The 25785-nt window shown below is 42.0% G+C and overlaps 1 protein-coding gene across 14 annotated transcripts in view; it reads left to right on the forward strand.

Moving 5' to 3' along the window:
- LOC141761153 (adhesion G protein-coupled receptor L3) overlaps positions 1-25785 on the forward strand; it is a 234608-nt gene that overhangs the window by 193238 nt on the left and 15585 nt on the right. For all 14 annotated transcript variants that reach the window (XM_074624445.1, XM_074624447.1, XM_074624434.1 and 11 more), the window contains 4 exons: positions 4929-5138; positions 7839-8059; positions 13494-13560; positions 16057-16148. In XM_074624445.1, the coding sequence (XP_074480546.1) occupies positions 4929-5138; positions 7839-8059; positions 13494-13560; positions 16057-16148 (590 nt within the window). The remainder of the gene's footprint in view (positions 1-4928; positions 5139-7838; positions 8060-13493; positions 13561-16056; positions 16149-25785) is intronic.

Consider the following 25785-nt stretch of genomic DNA (forward strand, 5'->3'; position numbering starts at 1 on the left):
CGTTTCAAATTAAATCATTTGACTTCTCGTGTAGAAGTGGCGATGTCTGCTTGGTTTGCTGGATTAGCCTCTGCTATGTTGCATAAACCTTTCTGGGTCACTTGGTCTTGCTCCAGCAGATGCGGGAGCTCAATGAATGTCACACCACGGATGAGCCACCATTTCATCAGGGTCTGCTTCAAACATAATATTTCCCAAGATTCCCTAATGGTTCATGCCCGTTCAAGCTCCTGAGGCTCTTTATTGAACCCCTTCTTTTGGATTTAGGTCCAACCATTTGGGAAGACAGCTAGTGGGCATTGAGATTAAAACAAATGTTTTAAATATTGGCTAAAAGCACACGCCCCAGCTCAAGAAATATAGACCTGCTGTGTTCCACCTACAGGCCATTTTTTACGTAGTAGATGTGTGTGCTAAGATAAGCCCCAGGGAGGCATTGAGATACTGGTAAGTGGCACTATTCCCGACAGACCAGTGAGTATTAAATCAATGGCACATCCCACTGGATGATGGAGAGGGTGATATTTGGGTAACATTCATCACTGTCTTTATGGAACGTCTCCACCCTGGCACCATCAGACAGTAACTATGATGAGAAAGGACAGTCAAGGTTACTTGTATATCTCATGATGTAATATAACCACGGCACTGTACACACAGCTAGAGACATGGTTCAAATATAAATCTGTTCATATGTTTTAGGCACAGACGGAGGAGATGGAGACCGCGCTAACTGCCATAGCAACCGGAAGCCGTGCCCAGGCGCTATATCATAGTTATTGTAGCTTAGAACACAGTGTGACATTAGCTCCATGTGCTGAATGTCAGCTCCCGCCACGCAAGCTGGAATCTCTCCCCCAGCCCTTTTAAACGTGACGAATTTGCCAGGACCCCTGATTCATACGCCCTCCCTGCAACTGTTCCTCATCCCGGTGCAGATCATAAATCCTCGGTCACACCGTAGGTGAACTTGTCACATGACTCCCTGCAGTGGGCCACTACCCCTTAGCGCAACTGTCTGCCCCGCCTGACCGTATTTCATGAGTCAAAGCCCGGCTCTGGAGGCACATAGCGAGATTTATGCATTTTAATTGGATTGGCTTCATGGCCCCACGCTGCGAGCGGTTCTTTGGGGTATAAAGGATTGACGCTATGTTCTCTTCACCACTTCACCCTCTCACGCATTTTCAGAGAGCCGGTTCAGGAGATTCTGGCTTTTCGACACAGACTGTTATGGTAATTAGGTGCGTATGATGTGATGTGAGGTTCAAGATGGCTTGGCCGGATCGACCGGCGCGCGATGCAAAAAGGCTCGTTGCCACGTCTGCTCCTCCTCCTTGTCAAACTGCTCGAGTGCCCAGGAAACCTTATTTCGTGCTACGTGCGAGCAGATCAGGGGCAAAGCCAATCTCCTCAGGCGTCCGTCTGGAATGAAAAATATGTGTGTTTAAGAAATAAGAGAAAAAAATGTAGGAGGGGAAAGATTGGAAGACAAATCGAATGTGCACAAATGTGCCTCGCCGCCGCTAAGTAACATGGATGCCGTACGGCTCGACCGCCCTCGCGACACAGCGAGTGCATTTCAGAGCAAATTACGTCTGCCCACTTTAGAGACCCCTGGACTGATTCCCATCATTGAGGCTTGTCGGTGTGAGGTTAGGTGCAGAGGCTCTGCAGAACACATCATTTGCCATCCTGCCTGGACAGAGCCGCCAGTAAAAAGGGAAACTTTTCAGCAGAGACATTGTGGCCGGCGACGTCTCAGCCATCATCCACCTCCCCAGAACAAAGAAATCATTCCTCAGTAAATCCATCACCCAGGTGTAGATACGCTCCGCGCCCCTCTCTCTCTATCTGTTTCTATAGCTTTGTCTCTTTTTTCTCTCCCTTGCTCGGTTGCCTTCTCTTCCTCTCTGACCTGGCCCCTCTCCAATTGAAGGTGAGATTGTGATGGATAGAGCCTGCAGCAACTGCACAGCTCGCTAGCCCGGTGAGACCTTTAGGGTCCCCTCACAATACGCCGCAGCCAAGTACCACCCACCGCATCAATACCTTTGTAATGCAGCGGACCCTTGGAAACAGACTTCGATGTCACATGTACCACACACCTACAGAGCATGCAAGCACAAACATCGACATCTGTTGCCACCCACTGCGTATGCACCCCTCTTTAAGCAAGGGGGATGAAATCAGCCTTACTTTCATACAGGCTGACACACACACACACACACACACACACACACACACACACACACACACACACACGCGCGGTCTGCTCCATATAACATCTTGGCAGCCCCCCCACCCCTCCAACGTATACACAACGGCTCATCAGGCAGGAAAATCAAAAGAGCGCTCTCCCCAGACTCAAGGAGCACTGCGGCTGTTATTGTACCAGAGCCCCTTAATGATCAGCATCTGTTCCCCTCTCTGCTAGCGTTAGCTGAGCTGCCACTAAACAAGGCTTTTGTGCGATACTTCATCCACCCAAGTTTCCTCACTCTTAACTTGACTGGGAGGAGGAAGAAAAAAAAAAATGAAGAAAGAAAAAACCACCCCTGGATGTTGATCGTCTCTCTCTCTCTCACTGCCCCCGTGGAAAATACTGCTGACTCTGGTCGAAATATGATTTAAAGAGGTGCTTGTTTGAGAGACATATTAGACATATAGTATGCTTTTGCGGCCGCTATTTCTCAACGTAAGCAAATATTTTCTCGGGATCGTCCTACGCTTTTTTTGCTCCGAGTCATACATTATTTGTTGGAGGCCAAGACTGCGTACACACACCTTTGATATCAACAGGCCAAACTGTGCTCTTAAGTCTGGTAGTTAATATACAGTGTCAGTCCTTGATGTATACACAGTTAAAAATGAGTTTGCTTTCACCTGTGCTGTTTTTTTTTTTTTAACTGCCTGTCAATGCGAATCAACCGTCTGCCTTTAAGTATATGTAACGTTCTTCCGTGTTAAAATAATGGCTGTTTGATCTTCATTAGCATTCACACGTAGTCGTCATGTCCACCCAGATAGTACTCGAGTCCCAGCAGGGATGACAGTCAGTTGTGCGGAGGTTGGCAGATTTCTTTAAAATTACCCCCCACCTCCCCCTGCGCCCACTTTCATTTTTTTTCCTCCCTTTTTTTAAAACAATGCCCAGCAGGCTGAAAAAGAGGAACAATCCCTTTGGGAAATTAGGAAGACTTAAAAGCTGACCAAAGTTCTTGCGTGCAGTAATTATCTCTCTGATGCCTCTCCCCACGTTTACATAGAAGACACTTATTTAATGTCATGTTTTGGCACCTGTCTTGGCACGTCGTTTCTTACCTACTGATAGCATGATACAAAATTGTCAGATGACAGTGTTGTACGGGGAATCTGCGCATCTGCTTGTGCCATGTTAAACCCCCCCTCCCAGCCATGTCGTGATGAATCCAGTATTCATCCACACCACCTGCCATGTTCCAAATGTGTTCTTTTCAATTGATTTTAAACTGGAAATTATTGAACTATTAACGATTTAAAGTGGATATTGCAATATTTTTTATACAATTGAACTGTCAATGTTTGTATTTATACTACTACCACTTGGAACAGCAGTACCTGGACATTTCAACCATTTACCAATGACTCTTGTATTTCAACCATTTCATCTTTTTTTCTTTTAGCTAACTATTTCAACCATTTATCCATTTCTTTTAGCTATCTGTTTTAGATTTTTACCCATTCATTTTAGCTAATTATTTCAAACATGTATCCTTTACTTTTTTCAACTGTTTATCTATTACTTTTAGCCACTATTTTTAACGTCTTACCCACTACTGTTAGCTATTTCAACCATTTATTCATTACTTTTAGCTTCTCTGCTCACAAGTGTTAGAGCTGACTTAATATGTGGATTCAAATGTGTCATCACCTTAGTTGAGCTACTCCTCAATCCTTCCCTGTACCCCGTGGGGTACAACAACCCTTGGTTGGGAGCCACTGTTTTGGGAGATTTCTGTGAAGTTTGCTGATCAAGCAAGAAAGGCACAGGGCCTGTAATAGGTGACAAGATGCCACCTATTACGCATTCCTAATTAAGCTCCAATTCTAACAGGGCCTTAATTCCTACCCTTGTCAGGTTCTTGGCAGAATGTTGCTTCTAATGTCTTTGTTTTTGTGTGCTTAAGGCCACAGAAGTCGAGCTTTCTGCAGATTCTGCTGTTTTAGGGTGTATTGCCTTTTCCCCACTTCTGTCCAAGTATCCCTATGTGCACTTGGCTTTTATGGACTGATGTAAATTCTCTTTCATGGCTGCTGTGGAATCACTGTTGATCCTTATCTGTCCCGTAAAGCCACCGATTTATTGTCAGCAAAAGGCTTTTTAGTGCCCAAAACTGGCTGTGGTGGCAAATCACAATTTCGGAAAGAGGAAATTATCTAAAAGCAACAGTGAAAATTATTGACCATGTTGAGGTTTGATTGTTTTCCTGTTGTGTTGGTCTAAGACACCTGCCGCCCTTTGGACCGCTCACTTTGTTCCACATTGTTGCCTGACCAAAATGAAACACTAGGGGGGCATTTTAGATTGATTCATGTTGACTAATTCATGATTCATATCTGCCACCTGTGGCTCGCTCTGTAGTGGGTTTTATTGGACGGTTGAATGAATGCACTTTATACCCTAAAAAAAAAAAAAGAATAATGAAAATAAAAGCTGTCGGGTTGTTGCTGGGACAGAATGGTGATTTAATTGTACGGTTATGTTTTAATTTGTTTTTGCTTTACAAATGAATCCCTGTACATGACACACAGTCTTGTCAAATACCAAAATATGGTTCTGGGTACAATAATCAGAAGAAATATTTTCAAAGACTTGTTTTCTCTGATGATGATGTCAACCAAGAATGGACGTTGTTGACCCCTTTCTCTCATCACCTCTCTTACAGAACACAGACCCAGTTCATGACATGCTCCTCGATGTCATTACTTGGGTTGGCATCCTCCTGTCGCTGGTCTGCCTGCTCATCAGCCTCTTCACCTTCTGCTTCTTCCGCGGCCTCCAGAGTGATCGTAACACCATCCATAAGAACCTCTGCATCAGCCTGTTCATCGCCGAGTCCCTATTCCTTGTTGGGATCAATCGGGGTGACCAGCCGGTAAGACTGCCGCTGATGGATACTTGCTTAAGTATCGATTTATTCAGTACCGTTCATTTAGCATGCTGCACTAAGTACTGCGAAAAACAGTGAAAATCATTTAAAGAGATACTAATAAAATAAACTAATAGAATCACCAATTGACAATGCATATGCTGGAATAGAAGTAAAAGAGAAAAAAAGTTCTACGATGTGTACTGTGTGTGCTAGCTCCAGCTAGACACAGTATTTACTACGGGTGGGAATCACCAGAGGCTACACGAAACAATATTATCACGATACTTACAGTAAATCACAACACAATCTTATTGCGATTTTAATAATTTTGTGGTATGCTGAGTATTGCGATAAGATATAGTACGATATATTGTTATTTATTACCTTTTTTCAAGTTTGTCAACATCTGTTTTATCTAAGATACAGTTTTCACTCTGTCCATCTCAGAGTTTTCATTCACATATCTTGAGGTCAGAGGTCAAGGGATCCCTTTGAAAATGGCCGTGCCAGTTTTTCCGCCGGCGGGCAGTCGGATTGTTCAGAGGTTAATAGTTTATATGATAAAAGATCGATACTTGACGTCTGTGTCTCGATACGATATTGCCATGCAAAATATTGCGATACTATACTGTATCGATTTTTTTTCCCCCACCCCTAGTATTTACTGTTCAAATGTGAGAGTGCTATCAAGCTTCTCATCTAACTCTTGCCAAGAAAATGAATACAAATTCCCCCCAAAGTTTGAAGGTGCTAACAATGTAGTGACATTAAAAATACTAAACAAATTGAACCATTTGGCTCAATATGGATATGATATCTTTATTTCTTTTAGTCCATGCAGACACTCAGGTAACAGTACTTGAACAATCTGTAAGGGGGTCTATTAATAGTGTCTGGATAAATAAATAAATACATGCCCCTCTCTTTGCACCTTTGCACAGAAATAGTCTTGAATCACAAAATTTGTTGAATTTTTTTTTTTTTTTTAAAATACATAGTCCCTAGGGGCTGCTAGAAGGGCTCCCGGAAAGATTTGTATTAACCTTCACTGAGGAGTGTTCGCCATCTTCTCTTCTCTAGATTTAAGAGCCAAGAATTTTTTTGAGAAAACGTAACCTTTGGTGTCCCGCTGTGCTGTGAGTGGTACTTCCCAGAGAGTGCCAGTGGCCCTGAACTCTTTTGATTCTGCCTGGCTCACTGAGACGAAATACTGAAAGGGAAAGAATTGGATGCTCTTTATTCAACAAACACTCCCTCATGGTCCCCTGGTTGCACAGACGCAAACACACACTTGAAATTACTCTCACATACTCAGCCACAACACACACATGCCAACTCACTGTCACATCTTCATATCTAGATCACTCTTACTGCCACGGATTCATCCGTTCACTCCCCAACCTCCTCCTGGTGCAGTTTTCCAATTTGTAAACACTTCAGATTAATCTGGATTAAGCTGTTCAATGCACTAAACCGTCTTCTAGTATAATAACTGTAGTTTGGATGGCATTACTTTCCTGTAAGAGCTCAGCTGTGGTAGCAGGTGGAGGCATGCTGTCGCTGCACAGTCATCTTCAAGTGTGTGTGCTCAGCGCTCACACTGTAGACAAACGTGGAGTCATTACATGTATACAGGACGGCGGAGGGCTTTATTCCACCTACAGCTTCTCGCAATCATGCCATTTTTGCTTGCTAATGAGGCAGAGTTAGCTTTGCTGGAGTGATCGTCTGAGCACAGTATGAAATGATCTCTGTGGCTGTGAATTTATAATGGGGTCAGACACTGGAATATATCTTATTGCTAGTAGTCTTTTTAATAATTCCCTGACTTTTTCAGCCTCATGCTATCAAAACACATCTATATTTTGCTCTTCAAATATCACCGTGGCTATCAGAACCAAAACTCCCAGGTCATAGTTTAGCCGCGAAGCTATTTCACTGTGAAGTTAAAGATAATGCTCGGGCCCCTACACTTTTTCCCTTCCATAACATTTTATGGGTGTGATTCACAGCCCGGCTCTAAGATCACTCTCCCGGACTGCAATTAATGTCCACTCAACCTTTTAGTTATTTAATTGAATCCATTTCAGTGACAAAATACGCTAGTTATGTTCAACTGTGCCAATAATTAGATCAATCCATGTAAGTACTGCATCTTATTATTGTAAGAAAGTGTGTGGGCACGTGCATACATGCGATTGACAGTCTGCCGTATTCCAGTCTTCGCCTATGCATGTCTCTATCAGCTCAGGGAGTGTGTAACTACGTCATGTGCTCGCACCTGGCCGCGGCGTAAAGTGCATTGAGCTCCAAATGGCTCTTGGACTCTTGACTTCGCTTCTTCATATCTCTCTTTCATCCATGCCAGCTACAGCAAACAAGACCACATGGGCTCAGTAGCTGCAGTGTTCTGCTGCCAGTCACTACAGGCAAACATCCAATCACTTCAGCCAAACAAAGCTTAGCAATGCTAATTGTTGGGAAGACACAAACACGCAGAGGTCAGAAAATGCTGCTCGGTTATAGTCACTTGGAGGACACACTTTGCAAGTCATATTATGCCCTCTAGCAACGCAATTAATCCCAAACTGATTTGATTAGAATATGTTTACAACTGTGAATACTCACATCTCCCTTCTTTTTTTTCCTTCCTCTTTATCTCCCTCAATTGTGTTTGTGTCTGCCACTCTAAACCCTTCCCAGATTGCTTGTGCCGTCTTCGCCGCCCTGCTCCACTTCTTCTTCCTGGCAGCGTTCACATGGATGTTCCTGGAAGGCGTGCAGCTCTACATCATGCTGGTGGAGGTGTTTGAGAGCGAGCACTCGCGCCGACGCTACTTCTACCTGGTGGGCTACGGGGTTCCCGCGCTAATCGTGGCCGTCTCTGCCGCGGTGGACTACCGCAGTTACGGCACCGACCGAGTGTGAGTACATGTGCAGCTAGCTTGTGAGCACTTTAGGTTTCACAATCTGTCTGAATGCTGTAGGAGAATCGGCAATCCTTTCTGCATGTAATACAAAAAAGGTCATACCTTTTTGAGTCAATGCGTTATACAAAATAATTCCCTTGACATTGGTTTTTGCATGAGTAGAATTTAAAGCTGTCCATTACTGTAGAGGACGGCTTCCTAGAATAGTGCATTTGTCGGCCTTCTGTTGCTCTGGATCAGCTTTGTCAAATCTGGGAAAATAAGAATATGACCCTTGATCTCGATAGGGTTTTTTAAACAGAAAGCCTGCTTTGTAAACCGCGGGAATGGAGTTTGAAAGCTGTGAGATTTCCCAGGCAGGGAGGGTATATCAAAAGATGCTTTGAAAATACATTATGGGAAGTGTAGGATCCACAGTTTTTGGAGCTCGAACCATACCAGGGACCAAAGTTGGGATATCTTGATGTCTGCTGCATTGATTTTGACAGTTCCTTTTTAAATCTGTCCTTTGTGAGTCCCCCAACTTTTTGAAAGTGAAATACAAAATGATTGAGTTCTCTTTAAAGGTGTTAAATTTGATATCCTGAGCATTAATATAGCAGCGAACTACTATTTGCTATGTAAAGATATAGTGGAGTAATGTCTACCTGAGCAGAGAATGAAGTCACTCTCCCTCCTTGCTTTGTTGACATCTCTGGTCCGGCCATGCGTTTTTTTCAGTGCATGTTAGTGCATGTGAGTGTGCCCCACTGGCTAGCTCACGGCTGCCGCTCTGCACTGCTCTCATACGGCGGTTACAGCTGATAACGCCGTCCCGACTGACGGCGTCGTCGCAGAAGCGTAACACCCATCCTCTGGTTTCCCCCTCAAGTAAACACTGTTATCTCTGTCTGCACTTTTGCCGTTGTTTTCACTGTTAGCGCCGTTAGCTGTGAGCCCCCGGCTCGCTGTCGCCATGTTGAGAGCCGTTGAGAGGCAATAAATAATGCTTCCAATCCCGTAATTGGGCACCTTTAAATGTGCTGGGGGAATCATGTTGCATCAGATATTTAGGTATGAACACCAGACTGAAGGAACTGTGACTGATTTGTCATTTTCACCAGAGGACACTTGCAACATGTGTACAGGAGGACCCGGGAATCAAACCCCCGAACCCTACCGTAACCAACCCGATCTACCGACTGAGATACAGTCGCCTCTACCATTTCTTCCTGTTAGTGTTACTGCAATGAAATTTGTCAAATATGTTAAGTTGACATGGATACCAAAGAAAGCAACTTAGTGTTGATTTTTCGCTTCATGACAAGAAAATGATACTTCCACAGTTTTGGAAGACAATGTAGAATGAGTCTACACCCTGATCTGGTGGGTTTAGTGCTGAAACCAGGAGGCCAAAAAAAACAACAGGCTTTCCTTGCTTAACCCCACCATTCTGTGTTTACCGTATCTACAGCCGCAGAAAACCCTGCTAACAACTTGTCAACTGTTTGTGTTGGTTTGAAGGGCTTTAACAATCTCGCACACGACGCTCCAATATAGCTATAGCTCATCATCAACTTCTAATGAAGCCGAACGGTTACTCAAGCTGCTCACGTTTCCCCACTGCTGATCTGACATGGCTTTGACAGTGAAAAATGCTAACTTCAGGAGATTGTATTGCTGGATGAATGGCGGGCTGTTGCGGTTAATGTCTTCAGCATTTTAGGATGCGCAAATTACAGCACGGGCATTGGAGAGATTTAGAGGACGGGAGGAGGGAGAGTGAGCATGAACAGGGAGATGGAGAGTGAAAGAGAGAGAAAGAGACAGGAGATTAACAAAAAGACGGGCAGCGACAGAGACTGCCTTTTTGTATTTCCTACAGAAGCTACATAAGCTCTTTCCTCTGAAATACAAAGTGGTCTATAAAGCAGTGTAATGCCAAGCTGAGGATCGCCTTTCATTCCTCTCCGTTAATCTCAAACCCATCTGAAAATAATGAAGACCAGCATCAGCAGTTTGCTTCCAAGATGTTTATCATATATGGCACGCGCTCACACACTGCCACACACAACGCAACTGATAGACAGTGCATTTGTAGATTGGCGGAGCCATAGTTCTTTGTGATGGATGAGGTGATAGCTGCCACCGCCTGAGCCTTGGCATCATGTGAATAATTAAAGCCTGCCACCGGTGGAACAATTATACGCAGCCAGTGAAGGATGAGGGAAGGGACAAGGCGTGATACGTGGTGAATAGCAAAAGGTGGGGGAGGGCACGTAGTCCCGCCGCAAATTGATTTTGGGACCATAGCGGCGCTATCATGGGCGGTCTCACTTTGAGCAGAAATATCCAACAAGTTGCTGTCAAAAGTGACCCAGGTTTAGTAGATGATCATAATAACTGAGCACATTAAAAAAAAGGCCGCAGCAGCCTGAAGGTCGGCAAGCTTGTGAAGTCACCTGTTCAAAGTCCGAGATCAAATAGAAATCTCTCAACCCAGGAAAGTAAAGTAGGACTTCTATTCAATTACGTTTAAGTGATAACTCTAAATGTGCCCTCGAGCAAGGCACTTTGCTCTTCTTGAGTACAGCGAAGGTGCCTACTGGTCAGCAAAACAAGGATGCGGTCCTGTGTAATCTCTCCACTTTAATGAAAGCAATACATCAAACCACCTGTAAACTCAGGAGATAGCATTACCTTTTTGTTTCAGTAATCTAGTCGGTGTAACAGACTGTTCCATTGAGCATGCAGAATAGTGTTGGGTATTTTTCGAAGATCCCCTGTGGAGTTATCTTGTAAATAAATCCACTTATGTTTACATTTAGGGACTCTCAACAAAACCATTGCATCCTCGAGGCCTAACAAACACGCTGAATGCATTTCCTTTCTTATAAAACATTTGCAAGGCCAGTTTTATTGATTTATTTTTTGGGAATATATTGAAAACTGTTCCGTTCACTTGTATTTTGACAATAGCTGGCAGTCAGAACACAATCAAGGGAACTGCAAGGCAGGAGGCATTTGATGGGCCGAGGAAGCTAAGCTAGCAAGCTAATCTGCTAGCCACTATTGGCTGTGTTAGGTATTGTTATCTTAAGACAACACTAGTTGTGGGTTTGACTTTGTAGTTTTTATTTATGAATTTTGCTTGTCAACAGACCAATGCATTAAAGAATTTGAGAATACAACTGTAATGCAAAAATTCAAGAAAATATTCAACAAAAATGTCATATTTTGGAAGGTGATGAGCATGTCTTTATTTACAGTAGATTTCTCTCAACCATATCTAAAAAAAAAAAAATAACCTTCATAGGGTACCTTTAATAAATGTTACCAAACACCGTGTCCAAGTCTTAAAGTGCCACCTAAGTGCACCATATTTTTCTCGCAGGCCAATCAGAGCAGACTGGGCTTTTTTGGGAGGGAGACTTAAAGAAACAGGCACTAAAACGGAGTGTTTCAGACAGAGGGTGAATACAGGTATACTTAGACAGACAGTATGAGAAAAATAATAATGTTTTTTGAACATTAAAGTGTGGAAATATGTTCTTGTAGAAACCAAAAATCCAAGTGTGAACCTGAAAATGAGCACGATAGGTCCCCTTTAAAAGGCACAGTTTAAGGAAAAATGTGCTTCAGGACTTCAGACTGAATCAAAAGGCTGCGAGTGGTCTCTTTGGCTCAATTATTTCACATTACTTCACTCACTCACTTGGTCATCAGCTCACTATCACGCCAATGAAATGACTATCTCTGTTGCAAAGACGCCTTTGCAGATTAAGCTGCCACGGCTCAAAGGACAGCCTGTCTCAGATCGCTGCAGAACGCCAGAATACTGTTGGCACGAGTGCGGCTTGTGTTTTGACTGGCACACGTTTATGGTTTTTATTGCTCGGTTGCTAATGGAAAAAGTGCACAAAGTAGCATACCAGGAGGGGAGATGAAACTAGATGTGCTCCAAAAGCCAATCCATGACACAAGTGGAGAAGGGGAGGTAGAGGAGGCAGAAAAGAAATAACAGCCCGCAGCTCCCACCGCCCACCACGTCTTTAAATCTGTCTATGATCTGAAGAAGAAGAAGGCAAAAATGAACAATGGGACCTTCAGCATAATTTAGAGCCGCGACGTTCGGAGCATGTGCTTTGATGAGCTGCCAGAGTTCTGTGCATGTTGTGCATATTTTTGTTTGCGCTTGTTCACTTCTGTATGCATCCATATGTGTTTTTCTGTGTTGCCTCCTCTCATCCATTGATATCAGCGAGGGGGAGACATATCAAGTCCCAGGAACAACAAAGGACCAGTCAATTTCTATCCTGTCACTTCTTATACTGTATTCTCTCTCGTTTGTCTGCCACTTCTTTGGTGGCAAAAAAAGTGAAACATGTACAAACATGCCTATTGCAGTTGAGGGTTTTAGTCTGAATTTTTCAATTTGTAGGCTGTATTGTTGTAAATACTGTTTTTTCCTTCAGTGCCCCATGCGCTTCAACTTGCCTTAAAATGCTATTGAATTACAGCTAATACTCTGCCACTTCCCATTTTCCCCCTCTGTCAGCCTGAATGACAACACGCCTGTGCGAACTGTAATTTTCCAGTGGCCAAAAATGGAGGCGTCTATCTGCCGCAGCAGCGGAGATTAAAAGATTAATAATTCAACCACAGGTCATGAATCAAGTTTTTTTTTTTTTTTTTTGCCATTTCAAAGGAGCACTGCCACCTTCCACCGGCCTTTCTGGTCTGTATCTAGTTTTCCTCAGCAAAGAAGACGATCTGTGCAGTTTTGATATGAAGTGTGAGGTCAAGAGAGCATGTTATTTAATTCTTGACATAATTACAGCAGTCCTAGAGAGTCATCGCTGTTAACATGAACACGTAAGACACTTTGTTGAGTGCTAAAGGGACTGTGTGTGGCCACGTCTGTCAGGGTCAAGGCCAATCCAATTCCTTTTGGAGTGATACAGCTAGGATTCAATTGCGAGCTAATTGAATCATCCATAAATTATCATCTGTACTGGTAATTTCCTACTATGACCCGACAAATTGAGACAGAATCAAACTAAAGTCTGGTCGCTCCCAGCCTTTAGGGCACATCCTTTACAGTTTTAGCTACATCCCACCCTTTTAACTTTTTCTCTTTTACTTTGATAGTACACCTGTTTGGCTATGAAAGCCCATCATTATTGCTGTCATTGACACTGAAAGCCCCCTCTCCTCCAAATTCTTACTGATGGCCATAATTCTTCGAGCCCCCTTGCGGCAATCTGTGTTTTGAAGTGCCTATTCCTCTGTGTCAGTCCAGCCTCCTACTTGATGTATATCCTCTGAGCAGGAGTATAAAGCTATAACCTCAAATCTTTGTCTCTCTTCCCCCCCTTCTCACTCCCTCATCCTCTCTCTCTCTCTCTTCATAACCCCCTCTCCTCTCACTCTATCTCTTTCATTGCAGTTGCTGGCTTCGCCTGGACACCTACTTCATTTGGAGTTTCATAGGACCAGCAACCTTGATAATTATGGTAAGCGCCTTCCCCCCCCCTCCACCACCACTACCACCACCACCACCCTTCTGCTCATTAACCCTACTTAGCCTGCGGGTCGTCGCTTAAATGGTCCACCGAGATCCCTTTTTCTAGCTCCTCTTTTCTCTGCCCTGTTGAGCATATATGCCACCGCCGGGCACGGTGCCGTCCAGAAAAACGAATGAGGGGTGTAGAGAATATATTGCAGTTTGTCACCCCTCTGCAGTCACCGGCTGAGACAATTTTTTTGGGGGAGGGGAGGTGGGGTAGAGGTGGGGGAGTGAGAAAGACGGAGAGAAAGAGAGTGAACTCTGCTCAGTATGCAGTGTTGGAGTAATCCGCACTGCGATTATGATTGATTTTGTTCCCGTTCCAACTCCGCTACCTTCTTTTTTTTCCTCCTCGCAGGCACGCAGACAGCTCTGGGTGCAGATACACAAGCATTATGCAAAGGACGACACACACACACACACACACACACACACGTTCCGTGTCTTTCCCAACTAGGACAGCCCCAATTTTCTAATGAAATATCTCATTTATTGATCCAGCTGCTTTAAATCTGATGTCAGAGTGATGTTCATCTAAGTATTTAAGCCAATGCCAGGCTGTAAATATTGCCGCGCCACAAGAGATGTGCTCCTAATTTTCCGAGACACCAGTCAGCCATCATAATAAATACTCCGAATCAGTAAATCAACTAATAAATATCCCCCAACAACTTATAAATGGGACAGCTTTCTTGTACCACAGGACCCAAAAATGTGAACTGTGAACTGTTGCTGCCTCGCTGGACGCTAAATCCAAACATGCATAATGCACTTTCACGCTCCAGTTTGGTTAAGTCATTCACAATGCATCTCTGTGTGCCTCATGACTCACTCCTTTCTCTCTTACATTTACAAACAAACAATATCTCTGTTGGAAAGAAGGCTAGAGCTCAGATCCAATTTTAACCCTGGGAATTTGGTGAGGGTTTGGGAAAAGATGCGTTTGAAGCAGTTAAAAAGGCCATTTTTTTAATACTCAACTCATATTAGCTTAATGTCAACTGTAAACAGCAGTAAAGTGAAAGCTTACTAATTGCTCAGTCATTCTGAAAAGACCCCCATGCCGCGACCAGATTTGACTCATTATCTATTTTTGTGATTACTGACTCAGAAATAAAAAGAGAAAATAATGAGATACACCAGAGTGGGTCTTTTTGATATCCAGCAGTCAAACATAAGAGTTGTTAAAAAATATTTTTTCTGACTAATTACAGTGTGTTTGGCAAACGTAGCTGCAGAAGTCCAACTCACTTCTGTGTTCCTTTTTTAAGTTTTTTTTTTTTAATAAGAAATCTGGTACATAAAGAAAACACAGTACTCCACTTAAAGCTACATTAAAAAGTGCATTATAATCACTTAGTTATAATTAGCATTATAATGTGATTTTAAATTATTCTTAAGTGGTCATTGTTTGCTTTAAGTAAAGTGAAGAATATATCATTAAATCTCTGCAAAAACAACCCACAAACACACTGTAAAATTAATTTTTACTTTACTTAAAGCAAACAATGACCACTTATAGTGACTTTTTGCACAACTTTGTTGAATACGCGATTCTCATTAGTCAATCACAGCGTTCTACGGTCTTGCTATGTATAACAGACCGCTACTATGGGTGTAGTTCTAATGTCGGACTCTGGCGGACTGTTTTTTGTTTCAAATTATGGATTTTTTAAGTAAGCAGCCATGTAATAAGCGGGATAATGTACAGCTAGCGGGTCATTGTTGTGAAATAAACCCCTTCAGGGCGACGCAAGACTCCTTCGCTTCGCGTTGTGATCCACCACATCGCGCTGTCGGGGTTTATTTCACAACAATGACCAGCTCGCTGTACATTATCCCTTACTTATAATCACAGTATAATGCATTATTAAAAAAAAGATGATAATGTATTACAACTATGGGAATTATAATACACTATGATCCTTGCAAAAAAAAGAAAATGTCTTGACCGTATATGTCATTATAAAATGTGTTATGATTATTGTTATAAATTGCTATAATTATACAGTGCTTTAAGCCGATTATAACTCATAAGTATGTTCATAATGAATTATAAACATGGGCGTCAAATAAAGTGTTACCGTTTTTTTTTTCCAGATGTAGAAACTGTAAAAGCAAACGAACGCAGCAGCGGTGGCAGTTATTCCCTGTGGTTGTCTCTAAGTGTGAATATGATGAGACAAGTGTAAATAAGTCAGATGGAAAGGCTCCCTCATACAAGTATGCAGCTGTCTTGTCTCACCGTTCCTTGTTTAGCCTGTTGTACCACTGTAGAGGTTTCACAGGATTTTGTGCTCTGTTTGGCAGAGTGGGAAACCGAGTCTGGCTGCAGCGGTCCAGATCTGCGCTACAAAGTGCTCTGATTTAAAATGAATGGAACTGAAACAGGAAACATACAACCTCTCTTTTTTCTCTCTTTCTCTCTGTGTCTGTCTCTCAGCTCAATGTGATCTTCCTGGGCATCGCTCTCTACAAGATGTTCCATCACACAGCCATCTTGAAACCAGACTCCGGTTGCCTGGACAACATCAAGTAAGAGCACTCCCATCCATCCATTAAAGTCGTCCAGAAATAGCACTCCTTGTGGCATTTTGTTACAGATGGAAAGAATGTTTCAATACGAGTGTGACAAGCTCGCTTCCACCAAACGCACTCCGACAGCTGAATTGTATCAAGCACGACTCCGTTTGAGCCGACTTTTCCTCCTTTTTCCTTCAGTTTAATGAACCTCTGGTTTAAAGAGCAATGTTTTTATTTTACTCTATATTCAAGCCGGTGTTCCCGAGAAATTCACGTTTTCTCGCCTCCCCGTTTGATATTTTGAAACCTCATTAAAAGCACTTAAGGTTGTGAACACCCAACCTAAGGGTCCGTGAGTCTGAGCCTGCCAGGTGAGCACCTCCTGTTATGCCGAAAGGTTGTGTCAGGCAGGGTTAAAATCAAACAGGTGCGTCTCCATCATTATCTGACGGACACTGTTGTCTGCATGGCAAAAGGCCAGGAGACAATCTGACAGACCTGACCTGGTGTTATCTTGGTGTCAACATGCTGCCAATGAATATTCATGTCGTATGTGTGTTCCGAGTCTGTTTATCTGCCTGCTTTCAGATAGTATGAAAGCTTGAGGGACAATGATGATTATAAAACTCAGATACAAACTTTCTTTTGGTGTTTACAGGCTTGCTAGTAAAAGTTCCAATACTTTGCTATACATTTACCGCATGGGTGAAATGTATTTCAGTTTTGCTAAAGTAAGTTTCAGCTAGTAAAACGTTCCTATTAAAGTTTCAGATAAAATAGCTTTACTTGAGGCAAGACATCTGGAAGTGCAATATGTAGTAAAAATGTATATACCCTTGTCTAATAATGAGAGACAAAATTGGTCTGTTTGTGGTTTTGCATTTTTTTAGCTGATATATTACAAACGATGCTGCTTGTTTTTGTTTTTTTGTAATTTATATGTATGTTGTATACTGCTCAAGAAGTTCATTCATATCCATATGATACAAAAGCCAATTAGCTTTAGTTGTCTGATCCATCATAGTTACAAAGTAAGATTAGTGTTGTGAGATAATAAGTGCGGACTTAAGGCCTTTACACACTGAGGGCGTGGCGAATAAACAACATGAAAATGCAAAATACTCGCCTGCCAATATTATATGTCATGGGCTTTTATTGTGAAAGGGAATAAAGGATGGAAAGTGGATCTGGTCTGCGCTGCCTGCTGCCTTTGTCAAGGTTGAAAGGAGTCATAAAGTTTGCCGTCCTGGTTTGGACTACGGGAGCTTCCGTATTGTTCTTTCGTAAATATAGGCGCAACTCAACCCATTCTGCACAACATGATTGGTTGATGCCTTTTTTCGCAGTGCAAAAGCTCAGAAAAATCAACTTCATTCCGATAAAAAGTGTCGCTTTTTCGCAGCGTAATATTCGCGTTTTGTGTAAGGTGGTATGCATGACAAAAATAAGTTCCGAAAAATATGTTGACGCACGAAAAAAAAGCTGCCGTAAAGGCCTCCCTGGTTCTTTTACACTTTTAAAAGTTTCATCCAGAAGTTTGGCTAGATGTGAATAAGGAGTTTTAAAAGTTGTTTTTAAGGTCCCCTTACCTTGTAGAATGACACAGCGTTTTCGGTCATTGTTTTTGACGTAAGCTCCAGCTACCTGGTGTCAGGGCACACTCCTTCCACAGATGGTGTAAAGTTGTTTTGCCGCCCGTTTGCTATGATGGATAAGGGTCTCTGCTCTGTTTTTGCTGTCTTCCTCGCTTTTTTTTAAGCCACTCTGGACACATTAGTCTACTTTATGGCCGGGCGCTCTGGCTGTTTTTTTTTGCGGCATCACATCACTGGTTGTGTCTCAGCAGCACAGTGGCCCTGTCTGCCCTGCTCCTCTCAGCACAGTGATACACACATAAAAAAACAATCTCCTGCGAGCGTGATATAGCGTGCTTAAGCTGCACCGTGTCAGACTGCACTGTGTTTTTCCATCACAGATTCACTGCAGGATGCTCTTGGTTTTTAAGTGCCGCTTTTGAGCGGGGCCAAAGTATGACCCGTACTGACATTCCAGTCACCTCACGATGACATGTAGCAGAAGGTCAACGTTTAACGATGTTCCGAGAAACACAGAAGTTGCCATATTGTGAAGTTTTGTTTTCCTCCTGTGAACTGAGGCAACCGGGTGGCCGACTGCATCAGCTCCCCGTAAGTTTGAATATACTCAGCTAGAATGTAAGTGTTTACTGTGAAGTGGAGATTTATGCATTACTGAATTAAAAATGGTTGCACCACACAGACTATTTCTACATAGAGATGAGTTTTTACTAAAGGTTTACACCCAGTAACTGCCAGGTGTAACTGTTGTGTAGCTAACTGATAAAGCTAATGTTATCTTGCTGATATATGACCCATGGAAGAGCAGAATAAATATAGCTTAGAAGTGCACTCGGGGGGGCGCAGACCTCCGCCAAGGCAGGTTTCATGTATGTCGTAAAATCTAATGGATTGTTCATTGTGCCACACCCCACCCCTCCAAAAAATTTCATTCAAATCCATCACGGACTTTCGGAGTTATCCTCCAAATAGACAAACCAACAAACGCCGGTGAAAACATAACCTCCTTCCGAGGCCTTTGGCCTTTGGTGGATGTAATAAGGTAAAACATCTGACCTGAAGGCTGTTTAATGGTGATGTAAACTGAAAAAGTTTTGAATTACATTTCGTCAAAATAACAACCTTAGAACAACCATAGACTGTATATACAGTAAGAAGTGGACGAAGGCACCATGGAGTCACCCACTGGTTTGTGGACTGCCTTTTGAAGCCTCGAGTTCAGCATTTAGGGGGTAGCTAAGTTATATATATATTGAAATATAACAAAAAAATATATAATTAACTGTCATGAACTGAAAAAACACTGTGAAAGGGTTAAAGTTATAAGATGAACACACAGACAACTCCCAGACCGGACAGCGCCGTGGTAGCGACCTGTCAATCACATGGTAGCCACGCCCTAAAGCATCCCCTGCTTTATGGTCTATTGGACTCTAAATGGGACCATAATTTACTAAATGAACATCATGCTGTATTGAAGATGACTTGAAACTACCGATTGAGACCATAAACTCATGTTTACAATGTTTACTGAGGTAATAAATCAAGTGAGAAGTAGGCTCATTTTTCATAGACTTCTATACAATCAGACTTCTTTTTTGCAACCAGAGGAGTCGCCCCCTGCTGGCTATTAGAAAGAATGCAAGTTTAAGGCACTTCCGCATCGGCTTCACTTCTCAGAATCGGAGGTAGCCTAATGCATTAAACTAAATGACCAAATAAAATCAGCTAGCTCAGCACAATTGTGTATATCCCACTCATTCTAAACATTATGAATACTTCTAACTCTCAATTTTCCATCTATGCATTAGTTTAAATAAAACAAGGCAATACCTAAAGTAACAAAGTGTAATATGTCGTTGTTACAGTAGGGTACAGCTCTGGATACTACAGTGACTTCCCACAAATTCTTGCTACAAATGTTTCCTCCCGACCAGTTTATACATCTTCTATACATACTGTACGTCTTGACCAGCTAAGGCATTCTTAAATTCAAATGGTGCAACCAAATGAAGTAAATCACTGGTTTGAAACTAGCTAGAACTTTAGGATTTACTAATAGCTGGTGCAACCCAATCTTTGTTCTACTGTTCATCTATCTGATAGAAGTCTAGCCATTTCCTCTTCCGCTCTTTCCACCATGCTTTGTCAAAGCTATAATCAGCTCCTATACTTTCCTGTAATGTTAATAATAGGTTAATCCAAACTTGACACCTTGTGAAGTGGCTGAATGGTGAAAGCCACTCAGTGTCGCTTCTTTTGTCCACATTTTTATCAGATTCTGTGAAATAACAGGCTGTGTGTTTTGCTCCTATTTGATTCTAGTGTGTAGCACAGAAAATGTAGATCATTTGTATGCACTTTGCAGCAATGAAAGAACAGCAATTAGGTATGGCTAGGGAATTGGGAAGCAGATGCTGGGAGTGTTGACACAGCCATCAATGTTAGCCATCAAGACTTGGAAATGATCAGAATATATGTTTGGGTGTTCTCTGTGCTTTTTTTTTTGTTTTCTTTTTTCGACAGACAACTTTTAAAGAGGACCTGTTATGCTCATTTCAGGTGCATACTTTTTGGGGTTTCTACTAGAACATCGTCACGTTGGCCGCTCCTCATTTGCATAAAGTTGAGGTCAAAGCTACTTTATGCAAATCAGGGGTTTCCGGTGCGAATCGCTGCCTCTGGAAACTCCCGAAAAACTTTTAAACTAACCGTTGTTGATCTAAAACAAAAGACGGATTGAGCAACTGCATGGCTTTCTTCTTGCCTAAAATTTTACATATTTCGGTGAACTATTTTCATAAAATAAGAGAAAAAAGTTTCCAAACGAGCCCACGAGTGAAAGCGTTGGTCCAATCAGGTGCCTAGTGGCAGCCCACCAACGGTCCAATGCTCTGAAGTGAGGTGATCCCTCACGTGGACACGTTCCATTACTCCCTTTGGCGTGGACTTTGGGCTTTGTAACTTTGCAGACCTTTTTACAAAAAACAAACAAACTATATAACACACTGAAGCTAAGGGAAAAAGCTCAAAAGCATAATAGGTCCTCTTTAAATATTGAAGCACATCTTTTTCCCATGCCATTCCTATCCTATGAAAACACTGTTTGTACTCTGCTCACAGTGTGAATTCTGATCATCAGCAGCAGATCTGGCATTAGAAACCAACACAACTGAGTCTCAGATATATGTGCACGTTTACACACAGACATATACGCACAAACTGTTACACACAGCCCCGGTCTGATACATCCACTGTGAGCTACACATGTACCGTGGTTCAAACACTGGCAGACATACAGGCGGACCACCTGCAACCCCTTGATTGGCTCTCTAGCTTCTATACTGAGGCATGGTGTGGAAATAGATTGCTTAGCTTTGATACAGCTCCAGACCACGACTGGACCAAAACAGCAGGTACACTGAGCAAAGCACTGATCCAAAATACTGTTGTAGAGAACATTTTCCAAGTCCATTTTCTGTATGTTAACCCTCCTTTGGTACCGCAAGATACATTGCGTAGTTTGTTCTGCAGAAAATTATTGACCGCTGGAGTTCTCAGTGTCATATGATTTATTACACTTGCCTCCCATAATGTACCACACAACTGACCTCCTGACCCCTGAGACTTCCAAACAGTCGGCAATGTTTCAGATGACCATTGGAAAATGGTATGAAGCAGCGCTGCTTTTGTCAGCCCTCATTCATCTGACACCGTTTTTTAAGTCGAGACCCATTTCTCAACACACGACTGCACATTCAGGCTGGCTTTTAGTAACAGTACTGCTCAGCCAAACACATCATAGCCTTTAGCTGTTGCTTCTGTTTCATCATAAACATGTAGTAATAGGTGGGTATGATGAAACAATTAAGTATTTCAGTTTTTTAACATGGATTGAAATAGCATTTAGTGTCCAATTTGGTGTCATAGTCAGTTATTGCCTTAATTTCCTTATAGGTTTTCGTTGAGTTATCAAGGTGAACTGGTTTGATGATGATGCCACGGGTTAATTAAGTCAATTTAGCTCCGTTTAATGAGGTGTGTCTTCTTTTGTGTTATCTTTTTTTTGCCATTTGACTCCTCTTTATGGTTTGATGTCACGTTTTTTGTTCAGATTTCATCATGCTGCCTTGTTTTAACATGAATGTTTCATCTCCTTCGCTGTGTATCTCTTCCTCCCTCCCTTTCTTTTCTTCTTTTGATTAGCATCCTGCCTTTTTTTTTTTTATCTCTGCCTGTGTTTATCTTTAACATCTTTTCTGTTTCTCATCTTCCATTTTTCTTTTTCCTCTTCATTTTAGCTACCGTTATTATGATGGATGTGTTATTGTAGAATGGCACTGGTAAGATGCAACATTTCTCAGTAGAGGATGTAGAATTGATATTGTGTTTGATGTGTTTTTTCCCTCCTCGCCCCATAATGGAGACAGCAGCTGCCGCTGCCCTGTGATTCATGGATTACAACATGACTTTTGCACCACTTGCTCTGAATGCAGCATATTAAGGACATGACGGACTGAACATTTTTATCGAGAAAGTTGCGACTTTTGACTCGCGTAGCTTCCTCTCCGTGCAGATAAGAAACTTCAAATGAAATATGCTAACGAGGATGATTTCAAAGACACAAAACGTCTACGCCGACATCAAAAACTTTTTGCGCTATTGATGTCTTAAACACTTTGAGGTGATTAGCATTTTAAGTATACCTTTGGTTAAATAATTAACACCCTGTCGGGTTGATCACAGCACTTCCTCTTTTCCTCCCAGAAACAGCCTATAAAATGACTGAAACAGGTTGAATTGACCAATTGCAATCTCATACATAAATGATCTGTGACATTGCAGTGAATGGCACCTCTGCAAATTAAGTCATTTCGAAGGAAATTGGTGGTAATTTGATGTCACGGTCTGAAGAGGTTCTCTGCTTAAAATTGCTCATTTTTGGTGTTTCTTCTCGACGATTAGCACAATAAAGCTTCTCTCTCTTTTTTGTGCTTGGAAAGCCTAGAAGTGCTCTGCTGCAGCCCTCAGCGGTGGATAGCATATCTATATATTGTACAATCATTCAAATGACTCTATGGTTCACTGACACAAAGCTGAGCTAAAGTACGCTATATTCAGCATTCTAAAATTAGACTAAAATACACAATTAATGAAATCAATAACTTGATTTGCCTTGCTAAATGCTACACCTAAAGCGGGGGTAGGCAGAATGTTTTTGGCATCATTGGACAAAGATTCCACAATAACCTTTCAACATATTGTAATTCAAGTGCTCTGAGAGATAACTAGACTTTTGCACGTCCTCATGGCTCTGTTTTTAGGCGTAAAAAAATGTAGGAGACTTTGGCCAATCACAGGTCATTTAAGAGAAAAAGCATTCCTATTGGCTGTTCATTCAGTGGAGGCAGTTGTAAATCACTCGCTAACTCCAATCAAATGGTCAAATTAGGGAGCGCTGATCAAATATGCATTCATATTTTGTTACTGTATTACCTATTTCTCGCCTCAAATGTTTTCAGAAACATCTTGTAGTGTACTCTTTAGCTGTAAAATGAGAAAGTGTTCTCCGGCTGGTGGGCAATGCTAAACAGTACACTATAAGATGTTTCTGAAAACAATTTATGCGAGCAATGGGCAGTAAACTGGGAGGACAAAGATGCAGATGATTTTTTGTTCAGATAACCTGTCAGGATATAGTGACCGATTTATAAAAATAACTTTTTTTTAATCATATTTGCTCCAATCTTGTCTATACTGCTGCTTTAATGATGCCAAAAATATGAACTGAGAGGTTCTGTACCTGTTGTAACAGTCCTGACAGGATAAAACTCAACTGAAATGCACCCTCTCCAATTCTAAGTGAGCTGTTATGGTTTTCAGTGACTGCTATGCGGTCTCTGAAGTTCTGCCTCAAGGCTCCTTCCATGCAGCTCTCAAATTCATCCCCCATATTTTTATCTGATAACTCCAGACGAAGATAAGCCATGTGCGATATGAGTTGTAGCCTCTTCATATCCTGTCCTCTCGGATGTATTTCCTATGACCTCTCGTGTCTCTATCATAAACCATTCATCCGACCAAGCCGCCACTAGTTAGAGGACAATATTTTTGTTCTCTTTGTGCCCACCGCTTGTGTTTCTGTGTCCATTCCGGGGGCAGTCGCCTTGATGAAGTACCTCTCCCACCAGGTCATTAAGACAGCCCTGGGAAAATTATGTTTAATGGTTGCCCCGGTGAATTCATAAATCATTTATTTTGCCGCACACCTGGCCCATTTATAAAAGCTTAAATGTGAAGGTCTGCCAGCATTTATGAGGGAAGTTGGATACTTCAGTGAACCAGGATAATTGTGGTTATCAGCTGTTAATCGCTAACAAATCCCTTCTCAAAATGTATGAATGTCTGGCCTTGATGTTTGGATGCTGTGAACGTAGCTCTAATCTCCACTGCCCAAATCTTCCTTTTTTGTTGTATTGTTTCCCTCTCAATGTCTAAATTTGTACATTGTATTTATGGGCACACATTTCGGATTACTTTCCATCTCTTTGTCTTGTGATTTGATTTATTTCTGCCTTGTTTTTCTCGTGTTGTTTTGCTCTCGTCATATCGCTCAGCTATCAGGATTACGAACCTGAGATCAAGTAAGACAAAATTGGAAGCGCCATTTTCCCATATTGCCATCTTTCATTTACTCCTCCATATATGAACAAATCCGCACCCGAATCCATCTAGGTGCCTCTCTGAGTCATTAACATGATTTATTGTGGTGTACTCAGTCATGTTGAAGGCCACATTAGTGTGCACACAGCCCTCCCGCCTTAGATATACATAGCCTACAGATGTGACAAGCCAGATTAGTTTTAAATGGCACCTGTATCTTTGCGGTGCAGTCTATAGATATATATTAGCACTGTAATGTAGATACAGTGTTCACATTTCTCAGTTGTCAGTCTTTTTTTTTTTCCCCTATCTGCATCCAATCTGGAAAAAATGGTTGACATAGTTAGCAAGTAATGGATACATTTTTTAAATAGTTGAAATTAATAGATAAATGCTTGAAGCAGTCAGCTAAAAGTAATGAATAAACATTTGAAATTATCATAATATCCGGTTTTACGTAAATAATATGTTAAATTTCTAGATAAATTAATATTTCTGTACTTTTTTAATGATGCACAATTTTTAGGTATTACAATTAGCCTTAGAATAACCACACTTGCATTTCTAAATAACACCCACAAAGAACAAATAAGGTGCAGTACCTTAAGTACCTTAAAGGTACAGTGTGTAGGATTTAGCGGCATCTAGTGGTGTGGTTGCAGATTGCAACCAACTGAGTACCCCTCCACTCACTCAGAAGCCATCCTTACCATAATAACACTACTTTTAGGAGCAACGGAAGTCGGAAGTCAGACGGCAGCTGGCGGTATCGCGGTTTTGCACTCTGCAGCTCACGTTACCACAGTTTCACAAGTGTGTGGGAGTGGCCTTCAGGAAAAGTAAAAACATGAAAGGCTCTCTCTCGAGCCAGTGTTTGGTTTGTCCATTCTGGGCTACTGTAGAAACATGGCGGACTCCGTAAAGAGAACCCGCTCCCTATGTAGATATGAAGGGCTCATTCTAAACTAACGAAAACACAACGATTCTTAGTTTCAGGTGATTATATACACTAATGAAAACCTGAAATACTACACACCGTTCCTTTAAAAAGGACGACATCAGCTTTAGACTGAAACCTTGCATGAAATTAACGAGTGGTATGCAAGAGTTTTCACACTTACAGCATGCACGATCAGAATACTGTGTAATTAACAGTTATATGACCAGCCATGATTCTGATCTACCACATTGTGTTGTGCATTAACAGCTGTAGGGTTGACATCCTAAGAATGCCTCCACCTCTCAACATCTCTGCTGATTAGGATCGCATAAACATGGAAGCTAGCATAATGAGATTTACCATCCACTGATGTACACAACAGCAGAGACCACTTTTATAGACAGTCAGGTGATGTGTGTGCAATACTCCATCAAGGTTACCTGATTATGTG

Source organism: Sebastes fasciatus, chromosome 22, assembly GCF_043250625.1.
Source record: "Sebastes fasciatus isolate fSebFas1 chromosome 22, fSebFas1.pri, whole genome shotgun sequence".
Taxonomy (NCBI): Eukaryota; Metazoa; Chordata; class Actinopteri; order Perciformes; family Sebastidae; genus Sebastes; species Sebastes fasciatus.